The sequence below is a fragment of the Sorex fumeus genome, unplaced genomic scaffold, assembly GCF_029834395.1.
Source record: "Sorex fumeus unplaced genomic scaffold, SorFum_2.1 ptg000265l, whole genome shotgun sequence".
NCBI lineage: Eukaryota > Metazoa > Chordata > Mammalia > Eulipotyphla > Soricidae > Sorex > Sorex fumeus.
In genome coordinates, this window is record NW_026606322.1 from 28,340,664 (window position 1) to 28,368,083 (window position 27,420).

General features: G+C 48.9%; 1 protein-coding gene across 1 annotated transcript in view; it reads left to right on the forward strand.

The window, feature by feature from the left end:
• The first annotated feature begins 1,518 nt into the window (after nucleotides 1-1,518).
• Nucleotides 1,519-27,420, forward strand: part of CUNH21orf62 (chromosome unknown C21orf62 homolog) — a 29,566-nt gene continuing 3,664 nt past the window's right edge. Inside the window, exon 1 of the mRNA XM_056109303.1 lies at nucleotides 1,519-1,539. Within this exon, the coding sequence (XP_055965278.1) occupies nucleotides 1,538-1,539 (2 nt within the window). The 5' untranslated portion in view covers nucleotides 1,519-1,537. The remainder of the gene's footprint in view (nucleotides 1,540-27,420) is intronic.

Sequence of the window (27,420 nt, forward strand, 5' to 3'; positions counted from 1 at the left end):
TTTTTTTTAAAAAGTGCCATATTCAAGGCTCTTTCAGAGTTAGGAGAATGAGACCCTTCATTGTTACTGGTATTTGGCATATTGGCATATTATGCCAATTACTTTGGAAAAAAAGAACAAAAACAAAATGAGGTGTAACCATTATGTTAAGCTTTAAAAAAAAAACTGCCAACATGGCTACAAATAATTTAGGGTAGGGTGGTGGGTCAGAAAGACAGAGTGAGAGGTACTGCACTCACTTGCCTAGCACCCGGAAGTACCCTGGTTCAATCCCCAGCACCACCAGAGGTCACTCCTGAGCACCAATGGGTGTGGCTCAAAAACCCAATTTCCGCCCTGCTCCTCCTCCCCCCTCAACCCCCCCCCAAAAAAAAACAGTGCCACATTGATGCAGTGATGAGAATTATTCCGTCAAATGCTTACTCTGCTACAAAGCCAACTCCGATCGCGGTTCTCTGAAACTCACACTTTGTCCTTGAACCTTCTTACAGACATTGCCGCAGATCACTTACATAATCACCCTTTCTATATTGTAACTTCCCTGAAGCCAGGAATCTTGACTTTTATCTCTGCTGTCCCATAAAGTTCCTGGCCTGGAGCATATGGGTGCAGGGTGGTGGGGGCGGGGGGCGGGGGGAAGAGCAGATTTGCCAGAAAAAGCAACTGGAGGAATAACAAATACATGAATCCCCTTCCTTCACCAGGTTCTCTGTGTCAAATATTAGCTAATGTGCCTGCCGCTCTCAACAAATCAATTACTCCAGTTTTCTGCTGTTTCTAATTAGCAGGGCTTTCTTCCAACCCTCTGATTTCTTCAGTATTTTGTGGGGCCACATCCGTTAATAAACCCAGCATGATTTCTGCATATTAAGTAACTTGGTGACTGGTCACATCTTCAAAAAAGAAAAAGAAAAAAGAACAACAACAACCAAAAAAATAGAACAAGACTAAGACCACATCTTTGGTGACGAAGCAGGTTCATTTCCTCTTTGGAACCACCAGCAAAGGGCAGTGCCTAGCTGTGGTTGGAAGCCACCGTCCAGGGGGAAAGAAGGACGCAGAGAAGGAAAATGCATCACCCTTGGGTCTGCGCGCTTGGGCTCCAGAATCCATTTCCTTTGCTATGAATGGAGACTTTTCTTCCACGTCCTTCCCAGGAAAGTCTGCAGAACTCCAGTCTCCTACTTTTCTTGGAGAAACTTTCAGCTTAGGGGACACCTACCCCAGCCCACTTCCCCCAGCCCAGCGTGGCCAGCTCCCGCGGCCGGCCGGCCAGGTTCTCTCCCTGGGCTGCGTGGTTAATGAATCGTGTAGGCCGGCAGCTTCCTCCTGGTTGCCATGGCCACAGCCGGGGCCAGCGGCCCTCTGCAAACTGCAAAGCACCGCCAAGCGCGAGAGCGCATTCCATCCAGCGCTGCAGATCAAACCAGCTGTCAAAGCCGGAGGGAAGGCTGTGTGGACGCCTGGACGCCTGGGCGCTGCTGCAGCGGTCCTGGGAGGGAGACCCGCCTCGCCTCGCCCCGGGACTCGCCCCGCGATGTAAGTCACTTCTCGGTTCTGTTTTGGAAACGCGGGTTCTGGTTGTGAGCAACAGGTTTTTGCAAGGGGGCAGCTTTCCTGGTGCACGTCAGGGAAAGTTCTGGACGGCCCCTACTGGGGTCACCTTGTGGCTGTTGCGTTTCCCACGCAGGCTGGACGCTGTTGGGTGATATTTCTCCTCCTCCAGAACTTTTTGAAGGCTGCCAGGCATGTGGATTGTGACTTACTGGGTTGTTGTTGGTGGTTTCTTCATTTTTTTAAGGGGGGGGGGGGGTGGCTTGGGGGAGGGTTTTTTTTTTTTTGCCTTTAAAAGGAAATGTTTTCAGGGCATTAAGCGAAGAATAAAATGGGCTTCTGACTGTGTCCCTAAATAGATAAACTCAGAGGGGCTAATATTATATAACAGATATCTCCCTGGCCTCGCGACTTCTTGTTTCTATTTGAAAACATCTGGTTATATTTTCCTGCCGGTCTTTAAGGCTAAATAGTAATTAAATAAAGGCAATCTGCCGCCTGTCTCTTTCCCTTATGGTGATTGCAGAGCAGAGACACTGAAAAAGAGATCCAAGGAGTTTCTTTGCTTTTTTACTCAGTATTATATTTGCTGCCTATTTGCAATCGCTCACGAGGAAACATGGGAAGATTAAAAAGCAGTTACATTTCGATGAGCATTCACGTCAGATTGGCTAACTTTTTTTTCTGTTTGTTTGGTTTTTGGACCACACCCGGCAGTGCTCAGGGCTTACTCCTGGCTCTGTGCTCAGGGTCACTCCTGGCGGAACTCGGGGGATTCTATAGGGTGCTGGGGATCAAACTTGGGTTGGTGATGTGCAAGGCAAGGGCCTTCCCTGCCCTCTATACTATCTCTTCTGCACCCCCATCCCCCCTACCCCATCCAGTGAACTTTTTAAAATGATTGGTCCCTGTGTACAAAACAAACCAACCCCGTGAGAAATACTATATGAACCATCAAGATTCTTGGAGTGTTTGGGTCAAATTCAGTAGTTCAGCATAGTTCATTGTTTAATAAACATGGTTTGGAAACAGCTTTTTTTTTTTTTTAGCCATAAATGTGTTGGAGTATATTGAAGAAAGGAAATATTTCAACAAAGTTGTGCATGAGCTTTAGAAAAAAACAGTCTGCAAGCACTACCAAAAGTATTAGAATTTACTTGTTTCGTTTCTTTTTAATAAGGTGAATGAGCTTTGGGGAGTTAAAATAACTTTTCGAAGTTCCCAATCATGTGATATATTCAAAACAAACAAACAAAAAAAGCACATAATTAAAATGTTGATAGTAATTGGGCATTTTCTGAAAATAACAGTTTCTCCAAAATATTTATAGAAGTGAAGTGCTTTTCCTCAGCTCTCGGGGAGCGCCCGGGGATCTGCTCCATACCAGTGTTGGTGCTGCTTAAAGCTGATATACCACCAGCTTGGCCAATCGTTGTCCAGGTTTGCGCATGGTTTGCGTCAGTGGCGAGACCACCCAGTCTGCAGAGCTCAGTGGGGTTGTTAGCACTCAAGCGGGTTTATTCCTGCACTTGTGGATTCTTGAGAACTGTACAAAAGATTTGCAGATAAAACTCAGAAGCTGGGTTGGAGCGATAGCACAGCGGGGAGGGCGTTTACCTTGTACGTGGCCAGCCCGGGTTCGATTCCCAGGATTCCATATGGTCCCCTGAGCACCACCAGGAGTAATTCCTGACTGCAGAGCCAGGAGTAACCCCTAAGAATCGCTGGATGTGACCCAAAAAGAAAAGAAAAGAAATGAAAAGAAAAGAAAAGAAAAGAAACTCAGAAGCTGAAGAAGTCTGAGTTTGTTGTACAGTTTAAGGAGATGGTCCAGGTCTCCCCCTGGCCCAGGCTTCTCCTTCCACTCGCATAGGCATTGCCTGCCCTTTGCCTCAATGCCCAGAGCCGTGTGCAGTCTCCTGAGTCCTGTCTCTCACTGCGTGCCCCACACCAGCGTACTCTGGTCGGGTCTGGTCCCTGTGCTATTCTCTCTCCCGTGTTCGTCTTCCTGGTCTGTAATCTTCAGCTGGACCCCTGTCACATGTGTCCCTTTACTGGGGCTGCTGCTCTGTCACTTGTCACTGGGCCTCTCTAGGGCTGTACCCCAGTGTCTCCCTGTCCCCTTCGCTTTCCTGAGTTTCTGTCCACAGCCAAAGATATGCAGGTGAGATCCCTCTGTAGGGCTGTCTGTCTGGGTACAGGTGAGCGGTGAAGAGACAGAGAGAGGAAGAGGGAAAAGAAAGAGGGAGGGAGGGAGGGAGGGAGGGAGGGAAAGGAAAAGGGAGGGAAAGAGGGAGAAAGGGAGGGAAAAAGGGAGGGGAAGGAAGGAGGGAGAGAAAGGGGAGAGAGGGGAGGAGAAGAGAGAAGGAGGGGGAGGGATGGAGGGAGAGAGAGGGGGAAGGAGAGGGAGAGGGAGACAGTAGAGAGAGGGGGAGAGGAGAAAGGGAAGAGGAGAGGAGGAGGGAGGGAAGTAGGAAGGGAGACAGAGGAAGAGGAGAGAGAGGGAGGGAGAGAGAAAGGAAGTAGAGAGAGAGAGAGAGAGGAAAAGAGAAGAGAGGGAAGAGGGAGAGAGAGGGAGGCAGCGAGGGAGAGGAGGGGTGCAGGAAGATCGCTGCTACCTGACTGGAGGCTTCCTTTCATCTGCTCCTGTCCCTACCTCCCAGCCACTGATTCTCTATTTTGACTGGATCCCTTTTAGGCAAGATTTCAAGTGACTAGTTCTTCAAGTGAACTAGTTCTCCTCCACTCTTCCCTTCCACCTCTGCTGTTTTGGGGGTCCCAACCAAGGGGTAACAGTACCGTGGCAGGATGAACCCCCAGTATTCTAACTATCTAAGTATCCCCCAAGTCATGCAAGGGAGCGGTTTGAGGAGAGGCCGTCCCTGGTCCAACCCCGATCCCAAAGCAGGGCCAGCATCACGTGGATAAGTAGAGTAGCTGTGTGTCATTTGAAAATGTTATTTGCTGCTGTTTCTATGGTGCCATGAGGAGCCCAGCCCAGCCCCACACTCAGTGTCTCCTTCCGGTTGGCTCCCGGCTGAGATACTCTTAGTCCCATATTCCATGCTGGTATTAGCAACCCTCAACTAGTATCCTTCAATTTTTTTATTTAAAAAAATAGGGGTGGAGCAGAGCAATAGTACAGCGTTTGCCTTGCACGGAGCTGATCCTGGTTCAATCCTTGGCATCCCAAATGGTCCCCTGAGTACCTCCAGGAGTGACTCCTGAGCACAGAGCCAGGAGTAAGCCCTAAGACTGGCAAGTGTGGCCTAGCCCGGCAAGCTACCAGGAGTATCTCGCCCGCATGGCAAAGCCTGGCAAAACCCAAAAATAAGTAAATAAATAAATAAATAAAATGGGGTACATACCCAGCTGTGCTCAGCTTACTCCTGGCTTTGAGTGCAGGTATCACTCAGGGTGGCGCCCGGGGTACAGCTCAGGGGTGCTGGGGGAGGAACCTGGGTCAGCCACATGCACGGCAAGAGCTCGTCCCCCTTTCCTGGCTCTAATGTCCAATATTCCAACACCAGTCCCACCACCATTACACCTTCCCACCAACAATATTTCAATTTTTTCCCAACCACCACCCAAGTCTGCCCCAATCGAAGCCCTAAATAATTTATTTTGTGTTGCTTGTTATGAATAATCCACTAAAAATGATTCAAAAAAGTTTCCTTAGAAGAAAGTACGTGAAGATTGTTGTATCTCAGCCTGGAGCCATTAAGCCCTTGCATAAGAGATTTTACTACCATGCTGTGTTACAGGTTGAGCTTTGTGTGCTAATGGATACACACACACACACACACACACACACACACACATATCACTGTCATCCTGTTGTTCATCGATTTGCTCGAGCGGGCACCCGTAACATCTCCATTCATTCCTGTCACATGTTAGTGTAGCCCAATGTAGCCGAATGGTGTCTGCTCACTCCAGGAACACAAAGAGCCTGAGATTTTAGCAACCTCTCCTTACTCTTCCTTTCCAATGCTTCCACATTGGTGGTTCTTTCAGGGTAAGGGGAATGAGGCCCATTATTTTTACTGTTTTTGGCATATCGAATATGCCACAGGTAGCTTGCCAGGCTCTGCCGTGCAGGCAGGATACTGTCGGTAGCTTGCCGGGCTCTCTGAGAGGAAAAATTGCATCGCTCTCTTCCGGGAGTTTTATTTTATAGTCTTTGGATCTTGGCTGTTGATGAGATTACATGGCACTGGGGGAAGTTTGTGGGTGTGACTGCCAAGCTACTGGAAAACGGGGGATCTGGCTGAGGAGGCCCAGTCCCGATCCAAGCAGGCTTGGAGATCTCAGCCCCGGGTCCTGCATACCTGGGTTCCTCTGCTGGCTCCTTCATGGGTGAGGCTCATGCAAGCGTGTGGAGAGCAGCCTTGAGCATGGCTGTGGCGGGGTTCTGGAGATTTTCGGCTGCCGGGATTCTGCTTGGGGTGGGCAGGGAAACTCAACCCACTCCCCTCCAAGGCGGCCCTGGTGAAGACAGCTTGGCATGGGGGCAGGAGATTCTTATAGGAGATTCTATAAATCTATCTATATATAGATATATAAATATACATATATTTATATGTATATTTATATATCTATATAATAAATTAAATAAATATACATATATTTATATATATTTAATATATATACATATTTAATTGAGATCAGTTCCTTCTACTTTACACCCCATTCAATGTGGTGTGTTCCTCCTTGTATATCAGTAGAGTATGAGAAGTTGCTCCAGGAATTCTAAAATTTTTAATAGGTTGATACAGCTAGAGTTAAGGTTTTTTTTTTCCCTTTTTTGGATCACACCCAGCGATGCTCAGGGAATTACTCCTGGTGGTGCTCAGGGGACTATATGGGATGCTGGAGAGCAAAACCGGGTCAGCCCCATGGAGGCAAATGCCCTACTCGTAGGAGTATTGCTCCGGCCCCTGGAGTTAAGCTTTTAACTGGATGGTGATTCTGGTTTTCAGCCTCCTGGGCTTTGTTGGGGTGAGTGAGTCCCTCTACTGCCCCCCTTCTAGCTGCCTGAGATGTGAGGTTCACAGAGGAGCGGTCTGACATTGCTTATTTACCACTTGTTTCTAAAACATTTACTTACAGAAGAGCAAGTTTGACTCCTTTTTTCTCTGCCTGCCAGAGGTAGAAGGTCAGAGCTTAGTGACAGAATTGGAGGCAGAGGATATGGGGGATGGGACCATCCATGACATCACACCATCGCTTCCGCCCTGAGTCTTTACGGCATCATTACCTGTCTGGTTTCCAGATAGCGGTTTCCATCCTGCTGAGAGGGCTCGAGCCAGTCACTTTGCTGACCCATATTTCTGTTAACTAGCATGAAAATTGCATCATCGCTACCTTCAGGATTACTGCCAGCATCAAACAATACGGAAGGTTTAAAGTACTCTGAGTAGCTTATCTAGCTCAAGAGAAGCACTCAGGAAAGTTACTATGGTTTACTTGTTTGGGGCTTGGTGGCCACACATAGCTATGCTCGGGGGTAATCCTTGGCTCAGTGCTCAGGAGCGACTCGCGGCAATGCTCAGGGACTGTGTGGTATGGGATCAAACCCAGTTCATGACCGCTGCAGCTGTATCCAGAGCAAACATCTCATCTCCTGCTAGTTCACTCTCTCCTCTCTCTTCTTCACTCACTCTCTCCCCCCCCCCCCCCCGCAGGCCAATAAATGTTGTTATTTGTAACCAATAAAAAGGTCATATATTTGCAGAGCTGGAGCAATAGTATAGCAGGTAGGATGTTTGCCTTGCACATAGCTGACCTGGGTTCAATCTTCAGTATCCCATATGGTCCCCAGGGTGCCACCAAGAGTAATTCCTGAGCACAGAGACAGGAGTGCTGAGCCCTGAGCACTACTGGGTGTGAGTCAAAAAACAAGATAAAATTTGATATGTAGTATTTCATAACATAATTTACACTTTCCCTCTCTGAGAGCCCGGCAAGCTACCAAGAGTACCCCACCCGCAGAACAAAGCTACCTGTGATGTATTCGATATGCCAAAAACAGTAATAACAAGTCTCACAATGTAGACATCACTGGTGCCCACTCGAGCAAAATCGATGATTAACGGGAGGACAGTGACAGTGACAGTGAGATACACACACACACACACACACACACACACACACACACACGTCTCTCTGAGAGCCCGGCATGCATGGGCAAGCTACTGAGAGTATCCTGCCTGTATGGGCAGAGCTTGGCAAGCTCCCTGTGGAGTATTTGATATGCCAAAACCAGTAACAATAACAGGTCTCATTCCCCTCCAATCGTTGGGAAAGATGAGTAAGGAGAGATTGCTAAAATCTCAGGGCTGGAACGAATAGAGTCATTACTGGTGCCTGCTCCAATAAATCGATGAATAATGGGATGACAGTGATACAGGGACAGTGATCTTTCCAAATTCAACATTTCACACATGTATAACCACCCCCTCCTTTAAAGTACATTTTTCCCATCAATGACCATTTCCTCTGATTACCTGGATTAGCCTTTGGGGCCCAGGAGCAGTGATGTATTGACATGGTGGCTCCTTGTCCCTCCCAAGTGTCTCAGTGCTCCCGGGAATCAAGACTTGGAAGTTGGTGACACTTCCAGGCAGGGAGGGAGTTTGCAAGGAAGAGGTTGGATAAGCGTGTGTGAAAACCAGGGTAGGGTTAGCAGGGAACTGGCCCTAGGAGGGGTCCGGCAGCCCAAGGGCATAGATCTACATGGTCTATGTAGAAAAGAGCCACAGGGCACACGTCCACGCCAGGAAGAAAGCGCAGCAGCTGGGGAGAGTGAGCAGAAGCAGGCAGAAGAATATGAAAACAAGGAGAATCTGCCCTGTGTCAAGAAGGTACAGGAAGGTTTTGTGCAAAAAGGCAGGAGCATGGGACCAGAGAGACAGCACAGAGGGGCAAGGCCTTGAGCACAGTCAACCCTGGTTCAGTCTCCAGCACCGCATAGGGCCCCTGAGCACCGCTAGGAGTGATCCCTGAGCACAGAGCCAGGAGGAGCTCCTGAGCATGGCTGGGGGAGTCCAAACACCTATCCCATCCCCTGCCCCTCCCACCCCGGAAAAAAAAGGCAGGAACAGGCCAGGATGTCACCTGATGGTGAGAAGTTCAAGGAAGTGAGACGGAAACTTGATCATGGATTTAGCACTGGGGGAATGGAGGGGAGAGTCATCACTGGAGTAGGGATGAGGGAAAGTTCCGAAGGAACAACAGGCCAACAGGCTGGGCATGGCTGAGAAAAAAAAAAAAAACTGAAACCCACAATAGCCAGAATCTGGAAACAACCCAAGTGCCTGAGAACAGATGACTGGTTAAAGAAACTTTGGTACATCTACACAATGGAATACTATGCAGCTGTTAGGAAAGATGAAGTCAGAAATTTGCTTATAAGTGGATGGTCATGGAGAGTATCATGGTAAGTGAAATGAGTCAGAAAGAGAGAGACAGACATAGAATGACTGCACTCATTTGTGGAATATAAAATAACATAATATGAGACTGACACCCAAGGACAGAAGACACAAGGGCCAGGAAGATTGCCCCATGGTTGGAAGCCTGCCTCATGAGCTGGGGAGAAGAAAGCTGGAATAAAGAAGGGATCACTAAGACAATGATGATTGGAGGGATCATTTGGGATCGGATATGTGTGCTGAAAGTAGATAAAGGACCAAATGTGATAACCTCTCAGTGCCTGTATTGCAAACCATAATGCCCAAAAGTAGAGAGAGAGTATGGGGGAAATTGTCTGCCATAGAGGCAGGAGGAGGGTTGGGATAGAGGGGGCAAGATATTGGGTACATTGGTGGGGGAGAATGTGCACTGGTGGAGGGATGGGTGTTTGATCATTGTATGACTGAAACTCAAACATGAAAGCTTTGTAGCTATCTCACGGTGATTAAAATAAGAAAAAACTGAACACTAAAAGTATGGGGTTCCCTGTTTCAGTACAAGTGTGTTTCTGAAAGCTTGCTCTCAGTCTCCTTCATAGTCAACTGGTGTAACTGTAGAAACAACAAAGGAGCAATAGGGTGGAGGCAGGCAGGAACTATCTTGGCCTCAAGCACATTGGGGTTTACTGGCAGGTGGGGTGGGAGGGCAGTTGAAGAGGTAGGAGAAGGTGTTTTCTTAGCTGGTGAGAAATAGAAAACATTCTCAATGAGGGAGGTTGGGGGTCCCAGCTGCTGAAAGGGAAAACACAATGGAACGCATGTACTCACACATAAACAAACGCACGCACGCGCGCGCGTACACACACACACACACACACACACACACACACACACACACACACATCCCTTGGGGGTGTGCTCCTGCAGTACTCCCTGATGCCTTGTCTCATTTCTCCCTTTTGACCTGTTTCCCATAAAAGAGTTACTGCCCACTCTCACCTCTGAAGTGACTGGTTAGCCCCGTCATTCAGGATACCAGAGTCTTCTCTGCACCAAGCAGCTCTAAAGCTTTTGTGTGAGTTGTGCCAAGAACCCCTTGCGGTGGGGTTGAGGGAGGGTATCAGCCCAGATTATGTTTTAGCCTGATCTGCTCTTAAAAAAAAAAAGAAAAGAAAAGAAGAAAAAGGTTCCCTCAAGTCAGTCACAGTGAGAGGAGGAGAATTTTTCTTGATACTTTATTTAAGTACAGAGAAGAGAGGGGTTCGGCAGGGTGATACCATTTCACTGAAACTCTTCAGTGCTACCTTCAAGAACATCATGCGATGACTGGAATGGGAAGGAACAGGAGTGAAGGTAGACGGTCGGCAACTACACCACCTCCACTTCACTGATGACATCGTTCTAATAACACCAAACATTAACCAAGTGGCACAAATGCTGACCAACTTCTACCATGAGAGTGGAAAGGTCAGACTACAGCTGAATCTCACGAAGACAATGTTTATGAGAAACGGACTTGTTCCTGACGTTCCATTTACTTTCAAGAGAACAGACATCTCCGAATGTAACAGTTATGTGTACCTAGGTCGAGAACTCAACATGATGAATGACCTGGCAGCACCCCCAGGAGTGAGCCCTGAGCAGACAGCCAGGAGTAAGCCCTAAGCAGAGCTGGAGGTGGCCCCCAAATCAATAAATACACTTCTTTAGAATAATTTCAGACTACACAAAAATTGTGCACGCAGCCAACCCAGGTTCAATTCCCAGCATCCCATATGGTCCCCTGAGCACCACCAGGAGTAATTCCTGAGTGCAGCAACAGAAGTAAACCCTGTGCATCGCCAGATGTGACCCAAAAAGGCAAAAACAAACAAATAAATAAATAAATAAATAAAAATTATGCAGACAGTACCAAGAGTTTCTATACCCCCGTACCCAAACGCCCTAATCCTTCCAGTTTATCATTAGCCTGGTATGTTTGTCACAAGCAGGGGAGCAATATTGATTTGTGGCCAGGGAGGACCATGCCTTTTCTCAGTTTGCCTTGGAGTTCACCCACTATCCTTTCTCTCTTCCACAGCAGAGCAGGATCTCACCAGGTCTTCACTTACCATCCAAAGGAGGTGCTTTCCTTTATTTTGCTTTCATTGTTGAGAATATTTGACTGCAGAATTAGAGCGAGGCAAAACATTATCCATCTTTCTTTGTCATATTTCTTCCACTGGATGCTTTTTCTCCTGCCTTCCATTTTGCTGCAGATGGGAAAATGGCATCTTTCCTCAGAGCTGAGGAGAGTTCAGGTCTGCGTGGCATGGTGTGGGCCTTTCTCCCTGGGCACGCCCATGGTTCCCATCTCTTGACTGTCAGAGACAGTCACTGGGGTGCTTCTCACTCCTCAAGTTAATGATCTCATAGTCTTCAAATAGATACTCAGCCTTGCAATTGCTGGGTCATCACTGAGTTCTATTTTTAGTTTTGGAGGAAGTTCCCTGGTGTTTTTTTTTTTCCAGAATGGCTTCACCAGTTTATAATCTCACACTTCCTACAGGCCTCATTTCCCCAGGAGGCAGTTTCCATTCCTTAAAGATATTTCAAGAAAGCAGGGAGGTTGAAATCGCCTTTGATGTTGATATTTGTAACAAGGACAGCTATGGGGGAAGCCTGACCCTTGCTTTTTTGGAAATGGAAGCTTTTTTGGGATCCAGGATCCGTTGAATGCAGATGAAAGAGAAATGATTAAGGAAACAGCTCCAGGGACTTTGGGGAGGGTGATAAAGTACAACCCCTGAGTGAAAGATCAGCCTCCTGCGGATTTATTGCTCTGGAAGCCAGTAATGAAAAGAGTGAAGGTCCGCCAGCCTCCTTTTTTTTTTTTCCTCTTGTTTCTCTTCTCCTTGCAAAGGGATTACTCTGACTCATTTTCCTTGGCAACCTCACACTCACTAAATACTGGCTCCATAATGTGAGTGAAGTTTTACAAGACTGGAGTCTCAGCTGGGCGACTGTAGGGAAGTTTGATGCAGAGCTAGTATAATGCCCTGCAAAATGGTCTTGAGCAATGCCTTGTGAAGCTCACATAAACCTCCACAGGTTAGATGTGACGGGGCGCGGGGCGGGGATGGCCCAAGGTCCCCTCTTACACTGTTTCACTCTTTTTTTGGGGGGTCACACCCGGCAATGCTCAGGGGGTTACTCCTGTCTCTGCACTCAGGAATTACTCCTGGCAGTGCTCAGGGGACCATAGGAGATGCTGGGAATTGAACCCAGTTTGGCCTTGTGCAAGGCAAGTGCCCTACCCACTGTGCTATGGCTCCAGTCCCTGTGTTTACTCTTTAACCCCATCAGATGGCAAGAAAGTGCCAAGACAGATAGAACCAGGGAAGAAGCTCATTGGTTCCTGGCGACTGGGGATGGGTTGGGAGACTTGAAGAGACATGCAGGCTAGACCCTACTGACTCAATCTCCAACCCCTCTGCTCCAAATCTCATACGGGGGCTGGGGGACCTTGGGCATAGCTGGGCCACACAATAAAATCACACACACACACACACACCCGCCCCCAAGAGGCCTTTGCTTATAGGTGTTATTCTTCACAATTCCAGGGAGCAAAGAGAGGAAGTGAGGTATGAATAATATGCATATCTCTAGGGGCCAAACACATAGTACAGGGGTGTAGGTACGGCTGGTGTGGCTCAAAAACCAAAACCAAACAGAACCCCAAAACACAGACCTCTGACTGAGCCAAGTGCACACGCTCCTTTGAGCGACAGAAACGTTCCTGCCACCTCTGTGCAATGGGCATGAAGCGGCAGCAGCGAGAGGTTCTGCCTCTGGCCAGCCTTCCAGTGGGTGAAATCCGCGCAGCTGGGCCCAGCCCTTTCCAAAACAGACAGCTGTTCTTTCAGCTGGCGCTCAATCATCTTAGTCCAGAAGTTTCTGAGCCCGGAAGCCAATGTCGGGGTTTAAACGGCCTTCCCTTATCCCTATTTGCTGTTGGTGGTGTTGCTTTGGGAAGAATCTCACACACACACAGACATACACTGACACACGCACACACGGGGTTGTGCCTCACTTGGTTGTGCCTCACTGAGGTTTGTGCACTTGCTCGTGGTACACACACAATGCATACTGAGGGGTGTCCCCTTTACCCGTATCGCTTAAGCACATTCCAGTTGTAATCTCGAAGGAGGTAACACATTTCTCTCATGCACTCACACCATTGTCCTAGCTGAGAGGGTCCCAATAGCAGAGCCACCCAAGCTAGGCACCAAGGGGAGGCTCCAGGGATCCAACTCTGTGCCTCACGTTTGCAAGACAGGCGCTTTTGTCACTGAATCATCCCCCAGCCCCTGTGATCCATTTTTGTTTTTCAATTCATCTCACAGCAGTGAGTTGACCAATCATTGCAGGAATCCTGCTGTTAAAATAGGACTTGCAACTTGTGTTTGGGGCCTGAGCTTTCAGGGACCTCCCTTAGGGTCTTGCCTCCACCCTACCACTATCTATGTGACAGCAACCCCTGCCCTGGGAATTCTTTTTTTAAATTTTATTTTCATTTTTGGGCCACACCCAGTGATGCACAGGGATTACTCCTAGCTCTGCACTCAGGAATTACTTCTGGCGGTGCTAGGGGGACCATACACGATGCTGGGAATCGAACCCAGGTCGGCCCCGTGCAAGGAAAACGCCCTCCCTGCTGTGCTATTGCTCCAGCCCCACTCCAGGCATTCTTGGGACAGAAATGGGTCTTTGCTGTCACAAATGAGCCTTTTGTATGCTTCTGTTCTTCATGTCCACGGGGTAGTCAGTGACTGTCCCTGTGTCTGCCATGGGGTCCCCGAGCTGATTCTCTGGCCTGCCGAGAAGAGACTTACCCAGTATTTCCCCAAGAAGGGCCCAATGGTGCTGCCCACACCCCCTTCCTCATTGCACCAGAGCTGTGCCACCCTCAGCACTAAGGGGGCTCAGTGTTCCACCCCCCCCCCCCACACACACACACACCATCAGTGTCCCTGTTTGTCGTCTGACAGGGCAGACCCCACAGCCCAAAGTTCTTTTGTTCACTTTTGGCTTTGGGACCACACCCAGTGGTGCTCAGGGCTTAGCCCTGGCTCTGCACTCAGGAAACACCCCTGGCAAGTTTAGGGGACCCTTTGGGGACCAGGGGATCAAACCTGAGTGGGCCACATGCAAAGCGAGTTCCCACCCTGGTGCACCGTTTCCTCCTCTGTCTCTGCTTATGTCCCTCTTGTGATTGCATCCAGTTTACTAAAGGAACCCAGAGAAGTCTTTCTCTCAGAAACCTCAGCCGTGCAAGCAGCCTCCTTGCGCTTCGTAAGGCGACGACAGTCACCATCTGTGGGATTGGGACTCAGGCATGCTAGGGCCCACACTTCAGTCCATCACCCTCCCTGGCAGGCACAGGAAGGAACCAGAACCTGTTTTTGATGGCAACCTGGACGCCTACCATTCTTTAAAAACATGTTACACACATTTTAATTAGTGGGAACAGAGATTGCGCAATGATCTCCACGCTCCAGACTTGTTCACTAATAATTTCAAGGCCTCCCATTTTCCGGAATTTACAGGGAGACATTTGTAATTCTGTTCCAGGAAAAGAAATGATGCAGGAAGGAAAAAAATAATCCTTTGTTGTTTTTCAAGCCTGTTCTCCTTGGCCTTGCATGCAGCCAACACTAGACTGCGCCTAGGCACTGCTGAGGGTCCCCCTAGCACTGGCAGGAGTGAGCCCTGAGCACAGACCCAAGAATAAATCCTGAGCATCACCGAGTGTGAAATAAAAAGACAGTGAAATAAGTCATTGAGTCAAGTGGTGGTTTCTGAGACGCTCTGGGGCAGTGGTCCTGGATATAGAGAAGTTGAAAAACTGCTTAATCGTCAACACATGTGACAGATGCTGGTCTGCAGTGCCTGCTCTGAGGTTAGCTGTGAGTCTTGTTTGCAGCTGCTGTGCTACTCAGGGCTACTATTCAGCTCTGCCCACTTCCTTCCCTCTTACCAGTTTTCTTTTCGTTCTTTTTCTTTCTTTCTTTCTTTTTTTTTTTTTTTTTTTTTTTGGTTTTGCTTTAGTTTGAAATTTTGTTCAGGTGCCATGCTCAGGACTTACTCCTGGCTCTTCACTTAGGGATCCCTCCCGGTGGGCTGCTGGGAGACCATCTGGGGTGCTGGAGATCAAATCCATGTTGACCATATGCAAGGCCAATGCCCTACCTGCTGTCCTATCATTCTAGCCCTGGAGGTTTTCTTTTGTTGCTCTTGTATTTTTGTTTGGGGGCTACACCCAGCTGTGTTTGAGGCTTACTCCTGGCTCTGCGTTCAGGGACCATTCCTGGTGAGATCAGGGGACCGTATGGGATGTCAGGGATCCAACCAGGATCAGTCACGTGCAAGGCAGATACCTGATCTGCTGTATCATAGCTCCAGCGCCTGGATCTGGCCCCAGTGGTGGTCAGGGTGTCCTAGTCGCACCCCTCAGTGCTGAGGCAGCCTGACCGTCTGCCTGTCAGGTACTATCTGCTGGCCCTACATCCTCCTGCTCCCCCGAGCCCTGCAGACAGGGCTGACCTGGGCAGGCTCCTGCTGGCCTCCAGCGCATCCCCTCACACCTTCCACCACGCTCCCTCATTGGCTGGCTTGGCATGTTGCTAAATTCCAATTTACAGTGACTTTGCCGCCCCCAGCTCCGCCTCCCTTCTTCTTGCTGGCAGGGGTGAAAGAGCTGAGGTTGGCAATCCTTCAGGGTGCTGCCTTGTCCATCAGCCCAAATTTCTATTCCTTGAATCTCTTTTGGTCTCCGTGTCCTGCTTCTCCCTGTGCCCTCTCTGAACGCTGGGGACTCTTCCAGGGGTGATGCTTCCCACACAGCACTGACTTCAGACCGGCTGCTGGGAAGGGCCAGACACCTGCGGATGGGGCTGGTGCTGTGGAATGTGAGGAAGGAATGATGATGATGATGATGATGATGGCCATGCAAGAGCCCACAGGAGCTGAGGTACCCAGGTAAGATGCCCTGGGCAGACGCCACTGCTTCTCTCTCGCCCCCCACCTGCTTCCTGGCTTGTGCTAGGGCAACAGAGCCAGAGCAAAGTGGGAGAGAGGGAGAAGGCTCCAAGTTATTTTTCTCAAAGAACTTTCCCAGGGGCCGGAGCAATAGTACAGGGGGTAGGGAGCTTGCCTTGCACAACCCAAGTTCGATCCTCAGCATCCAATATGGTTCCCTGAGCATTGCCAGGAATGATCCCTGAGCACAGGGCCAGGAGTAATCCTTGAGCATCACCAGGTGTGGCAAAAAGAAGAAGAAGAAGGAGGAGGAGGAAGAGGAGGAGGAAGAGGAGGAGGAGGAGGAGGAGGAGGAAAAGGAGGAGGAGGAGGAGGAGGAGGAGGAGGAAAAGGAGGAGGAGGAGGAGAAAGAGGAGGAGGAGGAGGAGGAGGAGGAGGGGGAGGAGGAAGAAGAAGAGGAAGAAGAGGAAGAAGAAGAAGAAGAAGAAGAAGAAGAGAAAAAAGAAAGAGAAAGAAAGAAAGAAAGAAAGAAAGAAAGAAAGAAAGAAAGAAAGAAAAAGAAAGAAGAAAGAAGAACTTTCCTAGGTGCTGCACCCAAATTCCCTGCTTGGTTGAAATTCCATCCACCAAACCCAAGAGCAACCCCACACCCGCCAGCCCTGGCCCCATCCCCTACCCCCTTACTTTTAGGGAAGGAGGATCCCACAGGCTGAATTTGGTAGGAGCTGAACTTGAGATCAGTAACCCTGGATTCCAGGATGCCAGTATGCCAGACAGAAAAGCCCACACCCCCTTCCTTCCCATCACTTTTTCTATACTTCTATTTCGGTTTGGTTCTGTTTTGGAATCGCACCCAACACTGCTCAGGGTTTATTCCTGACGCTGTGCTCAAGGAATGTTCCTGGCAGAATTCAAGAGACCGTACGTGGTGCTGTATCTCTAATCAGGTCCATCACGAGCAAAGCACGTGCCTTCCTGTACAATCTCTCCGGCCCTTCCTTTCTATTTAATTCTTATTATGTTTCTAGAAGTATATTGGGGGAGAGAAAAGGCTTTAAGTGGAGATGTCTTTTTTTTCCTTTTCTTTTCTTTTCCTTATGGTTAAAATTCTTTTTATATTTTTATTTATTTATTTGGGTTTTGGGGTCCTGCCCAACAATGCTCAAGCCTTGACCAGCCGCTGATCAGGTACTACTCCTGGCTCTGTGTTCAGGGATCATTCCTGGCAGGCTCAGGGGACCATCTGGGATGTCAGGGATCGTACCCAGATCAACTGAGTGCAAGACAAGTATACTACCTGCTGTACTAGCTCTCTGGCCCTTAATTAAAATTTTTTTATTAATTTCATTTTATGCTTTGGGGGCCACAGCCAGCAGTGCTTAGGGTTTACACCTAGCAGTGAATAGGCTACCAGGGATCAAATTGGGATCTACTATACTCAAGGCAATCCTTTCTCATCCTTTAATATTTTGTTATCATTTAGATAATATGGTTCTTTTTTTTAAAAATTTTTTTGGGTGGGTCACACCCGGCGACACTCAGGGGTTACTCCTGGTTCTGCACTCAGGAATTACTCCTGGTGGTGCTTGGGGGACCATATGGGAATCCGGGAATCAAACACAGGTCAGCCGCGTGCAAGGCAAACACCCTACCCGCTGTGCTATCCCTCCAGCCCCGATAATATGGTTCTAATAGTGTTAAATATATGGTCTTGAGGGACAAAGTGACTTCACCCCACCACCACCATCCTTTTTTCAAGAAAATTTTTTAAAACATTGAATCACCTTGAGATACACAGTCACAAAGTTGTTCAGACTGGGTTTCAGTCATACAATATTCCAGCCCCCATTTCTTCACCACTGTAAATTTCCCATCACCAGCACCTCTAGTTTCCTTCCTGCCAACCCCTCACCTCTGCCTCCCTCTGTGGCAGGCACTTCTCTCTCTCTTTCTCTCTCTGTCTCTCTCTCTCATCTCTCTCTCTTTCTCTCCCCTTTTTCTCTCTTTCCTTTTGGACATTATGGTTTGCAATACAGGTACTGAAAGGTTTTTTTATGTTTATCCCCTTACCTAATTTTAGCTCTCAGCTCTTGTCTAGAGTGGCCATTTCCATCTATCACCGTCCTAGTCCAATTCATCACTGTCCTTAATGTCACCTCTGGTCTGACCCTTTCCTCTCCCACCCCTTTCTGCACTGGCCATGAATGAGTTTTGTAATCCATGGTCAAGGGTTGACCATTGCTCAATCCTGTCTATTCCTTAGAGCTCTCTCTCTCTCTCTCTCTCTCTCTCTCTCTTTCTTCTGCAGATGAATGAAATCAGCCTCCATTTGTCCTCCCTCTGACTTACTTCAGTTCACTTATTCACACTGTCACCTGCCCAGTGACCATCCTGCCCAGGACACTTTGCAGATTCAGTGGAAGCCCCATCCAAACCCAAGGCACTCCTTGAGGACTTAGAACAAACTCTGTTCCTGTCTTCTGGACATCCCCGTGAGGCTTTTCATTGGCCAAGGGATGAGTGACTCCCCAGAGAGAGTGAATGTTTATCTGGAGAGTACACACAAGGAGTGGGACCAGGGAATTCACGTGCAGGCACAAGAGGACCCAGAGGATGGGCAAGACGGTGGGCAACTAGCCCAGAGCCGGTTTCGGTAGACTCTTGACTCCAAGAGAACAAATGGTGACTGATTGGGAACTGGGTTCCAGGCCAGTGACACAGTCCAGGGATTAAGTTGCTGGCCTTGCCTGCTGCCAACCAGGTTCGATCCCCGGCACCATCTGTGGTCCTGTGAGCCCCAGCAGGAGTGATCCCTGAGCACAGAGTCAGGAGTAAGCCCTGAGCACAGCTAGGTGTGGGCCCCAAACAAAAACTAAATTAAAATGGCAGTGCTCCATGCCACCCTGGGGAGGTGAAGAATGGGCTTATGATTGCTTTCTCAGGCTGCCTGTTGGCAAACCCCTGCTTCTTTTATGCCCCGTTCCTTCCCAGGGGTTTGAGCAGGGGTCTGAGATACAGGCCCACAAAAGGAAAAGTCTTTTTGTTGTTATTGTTGAATCACCGTGAGATATAGTTACAGGATGTTCATGTTTGAGTTTCAGCCATACAATAATTGAACACCCATCCCTCCGCCAGTGCACATTCTCTACCACCAATCTCCTCAGTATACCCCCTCCTTTCCAACCCTCCCAAATGCCTCCATGGCAAACACTTTCCCCATACTCTCTCTATTTTGAGCATGATGGTTTGCAATACAGACACTTGAGAGACTAGTATCACATTTGGTTCTTTTTCTACTTTCAGCGCATACCTCCCATCCCGAGCGATCCCTCCAACCATCATTGACTTAGTGATCCCTTCTCTATCCCAGCTGCCTTCTCCCCTTGCTCATGAGACAGGCTTCCAACCATGGGGCAATATTCTTGGTCCTTGTGTCTACTGTCCTTGGGTGTCAGTCTCAAATTATATTATTTCAAAAATATTGTCTTTCACACTCCTTACCCTGTGTCCCATCTCTCCAGCCTTATTTTTTCAAAGTTTTTGTGGCTAGGATGAAGTTCAGTGGAGTCTAGAACCCAACCTTTTCAGCTTTGCCCCAAGGGCCTGTGGAACCCTGGCGGGTGATATTTCCAGCCTCAGGTCTCTAGTCTTTGAGATCTGCTTAAGGAGCCCCTCTCTCCTCTGCAGTCTCCCTTCTCCTCTTGCCCTAGCCTACAGGCACCCCGTTTGGACAACTTTCTCCTTCCCTCCTTCCTTCCTTCCCTTCCTTCCTTCCTTCCTTCCTTCCTTCCTTCCTTCCTTCCTTTCTTCCTTCCTTCCTTCCTGCACTTGGCCTTCTGTGGTTACTGGCATGAGGCGACCTCAACCTGCTGTAGGCTCTGGGCGAGTTCCCTGCAGGAAGAGCTTAGTTCCTGGGGCTGGAGGCTAGTACGGGAGGAAAGGCATTTGGCTTGTTTGCAGCTCACCTCGGTTTAATCCCTGGCAGCCCCTATGATCCTAAGCACTGCCAAGAATCATTCCTGATCTACACAGCCTGCACTAAGCCCTGAGCACTGCTGGGTGGGATTCAAATCTCTCCTCCCCGCATCCCCATAATAAAGAAAAAAAGAGCTATGTTTCTGGGGCGGATATCAAGTTTCTCAAGGGCAGAGGCAATATCATCATAGTTCTTCTATTTCCCGCCTTGGATGCCATTGTGGATGCTGTTATTTGACCCCTGTTGGCGTGCACCAAAGGTTTGCTTCTCGCTGTCTTTGAGGAAAAAGGGTATATCCATTGCCAAAATGACCATCACTCACCTGCTCCCTCCACCAGGGCTGGCTCACTGCTGGAACCAACTTCAAATCATCAGTGACTTTGAAAGGGGGAGAGCCCTGTGCCCCCTGATAATGGTCTAATATCTCCTGCTCTGCATGGTCTGGAGACTAGACACTCAGTCTTTCTAGTTCTGTCATCTCTCAGAACCCTGGAGCCCAGCCACCACATTTCATTGCTGGAGTCACATGACCCCTACACACACACACACACACACACACACACACACAGACACACACTGCGAAGCTTGTGTTGAAGTCCAGTATTGTGCCAAGGGAGTGGGGGAGAAGCCGGCAGATTGGGGACCCAAGGCAGTTCTGCCATTCCTAAGGTTGTAAGACACAAAGAACAATGTTATGTAACCCAAATAGACACTTGGACACTGTTGGTCCACCAAGATGCCGAAAACTGTCTGCATGTGGGATACATGAGCCTTTAAAGCCTCAAAACATGCCTCTGCACTTTTCATGCAGAATCAGGTCAATAATATCATTTGCGTTTGGCACCCTGAAAAAAAAATTTTTTTTTTGATAGCACAGCGTATTCCTCCCAACGAGCGGCAGCAAAGCAACGCCTTCTGGATTGACCAGACACAGACTTCGCTGGCTCCCGAACAAATCCCACACAGATTCCTTCCCAATCTAGGATTACACCCAACATTCAGATAATGTTTACACTTGGCCCCCAAAGGAATGTTCTGAACTGGACTCATTAGGAGGAAGATATTGTAGGAAGCTCGGAGGAAGATATGACAAGCAGGGAGACAGTCAGTGAGGGGGAAGCCTTTGCACCTCCGCCCCAACACAGATTTGAATGAATGTGAAGATTGAGAGTTATGGGGTCGGAGAGAGAGCACGGCCAGTAGGGCTCCTGCCTTGCATGCAGTTGACCCAAGTTTGATCCTGAAATGGTCCCTTCCATCCCTATATTGTCGCTAGGAGTGATCTCTGAGCACTGCTGGGTGTGGTCTCCAAACAAACAACATTTAAATAATAAGAGTTTTGACATGTATAGTTTTCTAAACAAAAGACAAAACAGGATTGAGGATAGCTGGGCATTCTCCAAATCCTTTCAGCCATAGGAAATCCTTAAGCCATTGCTCATGGCTATTCAGAAGTCAATGGAATTTTGAAGCTGGAGATGATTTTATTGTTTGGGCTTCTGCTGGTGGAGCTCAGAGGCCACTGCTGACTCTGGGCTCAGGGGTCACAACTGGTGGTGCTTGGGACCAAACGTGATGGCTGGGATGAAGGCATCGTTGCAGTCATAGCTACATGCCAGGCAAGAGCCTTAACCACTGTACTACCTCTCTGGCCCGGCAGCTGATTTTTTCCTTTTTTTAATTTCAAGAGGAGATAAGCATGTAGAGAGAAGAACAGGGTGAATAAAATGAGTTGCCCAGCATAGAGCAAACCATCTCCAGAAAAAAAAAAAAATTGAGCTGTATCACTGGGGTGAAAGGCAAAAGAAAGCCCATGTTGGCTGTCCCCAAGAATCTCCTTTGAAATCAGGAATCTGGAGCCGGAGCGATAGTACAGCCAGTAGGGTGTTTGCCTTGCACGAGGCTGACCCTGGTTCGATCCCTGCCATACCATATGGTCCCCCAAGCACCGCCAGGAGTAATTTCTGAGTGCAGAACCAGGAGTAACCTCTGAGCGTCACTGGATATGACCCAAAAAGCAAAAAATAAATAAAAATGAAGTCATGAATTGCCTACACATGCAGTGCCCTAGCTGGCAAGATGTCCGAGAGCTTCCTTAGAGGGGTAGAAATGAGAGGGGGGCCAGAAAAGGGGGCGCTTCAGAATTGTGGATACATATAGCAAAATAAGACCAAGATCCGTGGGGTGTATTTTCTCAAAGGGGTGCCCTGTGTTTGTTAGTACCTAGGCCGATAAGATGGCGACACTCAGGCTAAGGCGCTCGCAGGCTGCTACTGTTGTTTATTTTGCCTTTCTGCCAGTGATGTTCCCCAGTTCCTCTCTGTTGGGTATCAACCCTAAGTGTTTTAGGCTTCACTGGTGAATTGCCGCTTTCCTCTTCCCAGAGAAGTTTTCCATGCCCATGCTAACATCCCTAATTTGGTTAAAGTCTATCTTCAACCTTTCCTTTGTGTTGGATAGTAACCCTAAGTACTTTAGACTTCATGAATGAATTACCCCCTTTATTCCTCCCAGAGAAGTTTAACATGCCCTTGCTGTCACTGTCACAGTCCTCCCATTGTTCATTGATTTGCTTGAGCGGGCTCAGTAACGTCTCCATTTTGAGACTTGTTGTTACTGTGTTTGGCATATTGAATACGTCACGGTAGCTTGCCAGGCTTTGCTGTGCGGGCAAGACACTCTCGGTAGCTTTCCAGGCTCTTTGAGAGGGACGGAGGAATCAAACTTGGGTCAGCCATGTTGGCTGTGTGCAAGGCAAACGCCCTACCATCTGTGCTATTGCTCCAGCCCCATGCCTTTGCTAGCATCTCTTATTTAGGTAAAATTTATCTTTAACCTTTCCTTTGTATTTTACTTCTCATTGTCACAGTTCCCCAAGTTAGTCTTGATTACTTACAAGCCAAAACTTTCTGGTAATTCTAAACTTCATATTTGTACTGCTTTGTATTTGAAGTATGGACCGGAGCGATAGCAATGGGCCAGAGTGATAGCATAGCGGATAGGGCGTTTGCCTTGCACGCTGCTGACCTGGGTTCGATTCCTCCACCCCTCTCGGAGAGCGTGACAAGCTATTGAGAGTATCTCGCCTGCACAGCAAAGCCTGGCAAGCTTTGAGGGGCGGAGGAATTGAACCTGGGTCGGCCATGTGCAAGGTAAACACCCTACCAGTGAGGAAAGCTTGCATCCTCAACCTCATACAGAGCAGTTGTTTCACACTCTAGGGTTCCTGAGAGACTCATCAGAGCCCTGGGAACTGTTGCTGTCTGAGTGAGAATTTAAAAAAAAAAAAAAAAAAAAAAAAAAAGGAAAATTATCTATGCTGCTGACTGGCAGGACCAGAATTTTATTTCTTTTATTTTGTATGTTTGGGGGCCACAGCTATGTTCAGGGCTTACTCCTGGCTCTCTGCCCAGCGATCACAGCTAGTGGGACTCAGGACACTATATGGGGTGCCAGGGATTAAACCCCTCTCGGTTGTGTACAAGGCAAAGCACCCTACCTACTGGACTATCTCTTCAGCTCCACGTACTGGTATTTTTAAAACTCAGGGGACCTGAGAGATGGCACATGGGTTAAGGTGCCTGGAGCAAACCCTATTTTATCTATGGCACTTCTTGGTCCCCAAACATCTCTAGAGATAGCCCTGGAGAGCTGTCCAGCACTGCAGAGCCTCAGGACCACTGCAGCCTTGGATCTTTGCACTGAATTGCAGCCCAGTTGGCTGAGAAGTGCCAGGATGGGCCTTGGGTACTGCTTGGGAGACTAATAATAATATTAATTATTAATTACTATTATTTGGGAGCTGGAGCGGTAGCACAGTGGGTAGGGTGTTTGCCTTGCATGTGGCCGACCCAGGTTCAATTCCTCTGCCCCTCTCGGAGAGCCCAGCAAGCTACCGAGAGTATCCCACCCGCACGGCAAAGCCTGGCAAGCTACCCGTGATGTATTCGATATGCCAAAAACAGTAACAAGTCTCACAATGGAGACATTACTGGTGCCTGCTCAAGCAAACTGATGAACAACCAGAGGACAGTGCTACAGTACTTGGGGGGTATACCCACTGTGCGCAAGGCTTACTCTTGGCTCTGTACTCAGGGATCACTCCTGAAGGTTTGGGGGACTATATAGGATGCCGGGGATCAAACCTGGGTCGACCACATGAAAGGCAAATGTCCTGCCCGTTGTACTATCGCTCTGGCCCCAATAATAATGCATTTTAAAAACCCAAATTGGTTTGTTCTTCAAGGCCTTGTTCTCTCAGAACACGTATCTTGCTTGTTTATCTCTGTGTCTCTCTGCTGGCTTTTTCCATGCTGGAGAAGCCTGTGTTCTCTCTCCTGAACACATACTTCTCTCTCTTTCTCTCCCGTCCCCCAGCACATCTTTTGAAGCAAATTTCATTCAGTGAAACTATCTTGCTTCTTTCCAAAAAAGTGGCACAGAGAAACTGACATTAGGGGCCAGTAGGGGTGCAGGAAGGAGCACTTCCCACTGAATCTGCCAGCACAGAGGTAAAGTTTTCTGTGTCAGCTAGTAGAATGAGGGTGTCCACCAGCCTCTTTCTCAAGCCTAGAAAGAAAGAGAATTAACGGTAAAACACAAGGAAGAAAATGCATCGTTGGCCTCTTGGAGGGAATCCCATGAACTGTGTTCTTGGAGAAGCCCAGCCCTCTGGCTCCCCTACATGGGGTCTTTGGGAACCCTGCTGTTCAAAGGTCAAAGGTCACCACCCAGGGTCCACCTGGACCCCAGCTACTGGTGAGGAGGGAACTAGACTCCTGCCCACACTTCCAGCAGGCTAATGCCAGGGAGCAGGAGCGGAAAAGGGCAGCTGAGGTCGGGAGACATGCGCACTGAAAGCATTTGGGATGGCCTTGAGCGGGTCTCGGTCACTGCAAACTTGGCAGCTGGGAGCATCCTCCTAGTGGGCTCCTGGCCCTGAAGGGGTCCAGGCCCCGCTTCTCAAGATAACCTGCTTAGGAATTTCTGTTTCTCCTGCTCGTTGCAGGTATCCCATGTGTCATCAGAATCTAAGAAATGGAGCTCTCGTCTTTGTTCTGGGCCCAGTTTCTAGAGCATGAACTCAGCTGGGGCTGCTGGTGTAATTAAGGCAGTGTGTTCCACGTGGGTATCTGTGCTGGCTCTGGGTGGGGATTTCGGCAGCATGGGGGAAGCGCTTGGGAATGACAGTGATGACATCCAGCTCCGAGGGGTCCTGGTCCTGGAGATCACGGCTTTCTCCCCTCGATAGCTCTGCTCTGCGCAGACTCCTCAGAGTTCTTCACAAGAGTAAGGCCTGCCCAACGCTGTCTCCTGCTTCCCCCCCCACCTAGGTTTTGGGGGTCACAGAGGGTCCTTTCCCCTTCCTTCTCAGGCTGAGATCAGCATAGGCCAGAGAGATGGAGGACAGCCATTCCCGGGACAGGGATGGCAAGAGGGACGCGAACACAAAGCTCTCAAAAATCCACACCTGGAATCTGGGCTGACTGATGATGGCCTGAAACGGTCTTGCTCTGGGCCCTCTGTGCCTTCTCGGGGATCAGAACCAGCACCGCTGGCTGAGTCCAACGTGAAGCTGCTCAGCCTTTTGTTGTTCGGGAGGAATTCTGGCTTGGCGGGTTCCTCCAAGCCCTGTCTTTTATTACAAAATGAACCAATGAGTAATCCTTTAAGAAAAACCCAGGCCAACTGCAAAGTAAACACACAGCGAGCAAGTGGCTTACCTCGTCACCCCCCCCTCCCGCACCCCCCCCCCTCCATCCCCTGCCCGGGGTGGAGCTGGTCCTCACTGCCCCACAGTGTTGGCTCCACAGAGAGCCCTGACCTGCCCACTGCCCTGGACCTTCTGTGGCTGAGCCCTTGGATGGCAGGATCCACATCTGCGTCAGCTGTGTCTCTTCTGCCACACGCTTGGCACAGCCCGTGGGGTGCGTCTCCCGTCTCCCGTCTCCTGCCTCTGCTGCCTTCCGCTCCACCCTGGCGGCGTCTCTCTCTGTTCCCAAAGCTCATCAGATCCAGCAGCCCAGAAGCTCACTGTGGGATTCTGGGCACACGTATCCCTCTGGGTCGCCAAGAGTCTGATAACGCCTCGAATTTTCCACCAGGTGGTTGCTGAATGAATGAACGATGCTCCGGCAGCTGTGAACCCCGAGATCGCGCCTTCTGCTCAAGTTTAACTGCCTGCACTGATTTAGAATCTCTGCTTCAGAGGCTGCAGGGATAGTACAGCAGGTAGGTTGTTTGGCCTTGCACGCAGCCAACCTGGGGTGCATTTCTGGGCGTCCCTTGGGGGTTCCCCAAACTCTGCCAGCAGTGATCCCTGAATGCAAGAGCCAAGAGTAAACCTGGAGCACTGCTGGGTATGATATCCCCAACCCTCACCCCCAAAATAGAATCTCTCTGAACTCTCTTCTGATGGGCCTCCCTGCCCATTTACACACACACACACACACACACACACACACACACACACACACACACACTCACGCACTCACGCACGCACTTTTTATTCTTTCTTCCATTTCCCCTGATTTCTCACTGCCTGGCATTATACCTCATGGCCTCAACTTGGACCCTAAGTCTCACCAGCTTGTCTGTCCCCTTTCCTGCCAACAACTCCTATTTGGATACATGTTTACCTCTGACCTGACCCTTCCAAGGATTGTCCCTAGCCCTCAGGGGAAACTGGTTATCCCTCTGGACTCTCCTTGTCCTGATGCACCTTCCAAAACTCATGCCAGAGACCCAGGCAATGGAATTGCACAGTTTTAGCGCTCTCTCTCTGTCTCTCTCTCTCTGTCTCTCTGTCTGTATGTATGTCTGTCTGTCTGTCTCTCTCTCTCTCTGTGTCTCTCTCTGTCTCTCTGTCTCTCTCTCTCTGTCTCTCTCTCTCTCTGTCTCTCTCTGTCTCTCTGTCTCTCTCTCTCTCTCTCTCTCTCTCTCTCTCCAGCCATCTGGCAGCTCAGGGGAATTGGGTTATTTTTGCATCACTAGAATCTGGTACTCTATTTCATCATCACCCCATAAAAATCACACCATGAAAGAAGTCTGTGTGTCTGAGATCTGCCAGGCCTGCTGGGTTCTTTCCCACAGGTTGAATACGAGTCTTAATATGAAATATTAACTTATTTTCTCCTCATTGATAGGTGGGGATGTGTCTCTCTGTCTCTTTGCATGTGATGACACCAGAAATTGAATGTGTTGTGCTTTGATTTTGGATGTTGGGGGCTTTTTTTTAAATTTATTTTTGAGGTTTTGTTGGGGTTTATTTTGGGCTTTGGGTTTTTTGGGGTTTTTCTTTTTGGTTTTTGGTTTGTGTTGGGATCTTGCTTCGGCTTTCTGGTTTGTTGTGGGTTTTTTTTTTTTATGTTTGGAGGCCACACTCAGCTGTGCTCCGGGTTTACTCCTGACTCTGCGCTCAGGGATCCCTCCTGCTAGTCAGGGGACCCTATGTTG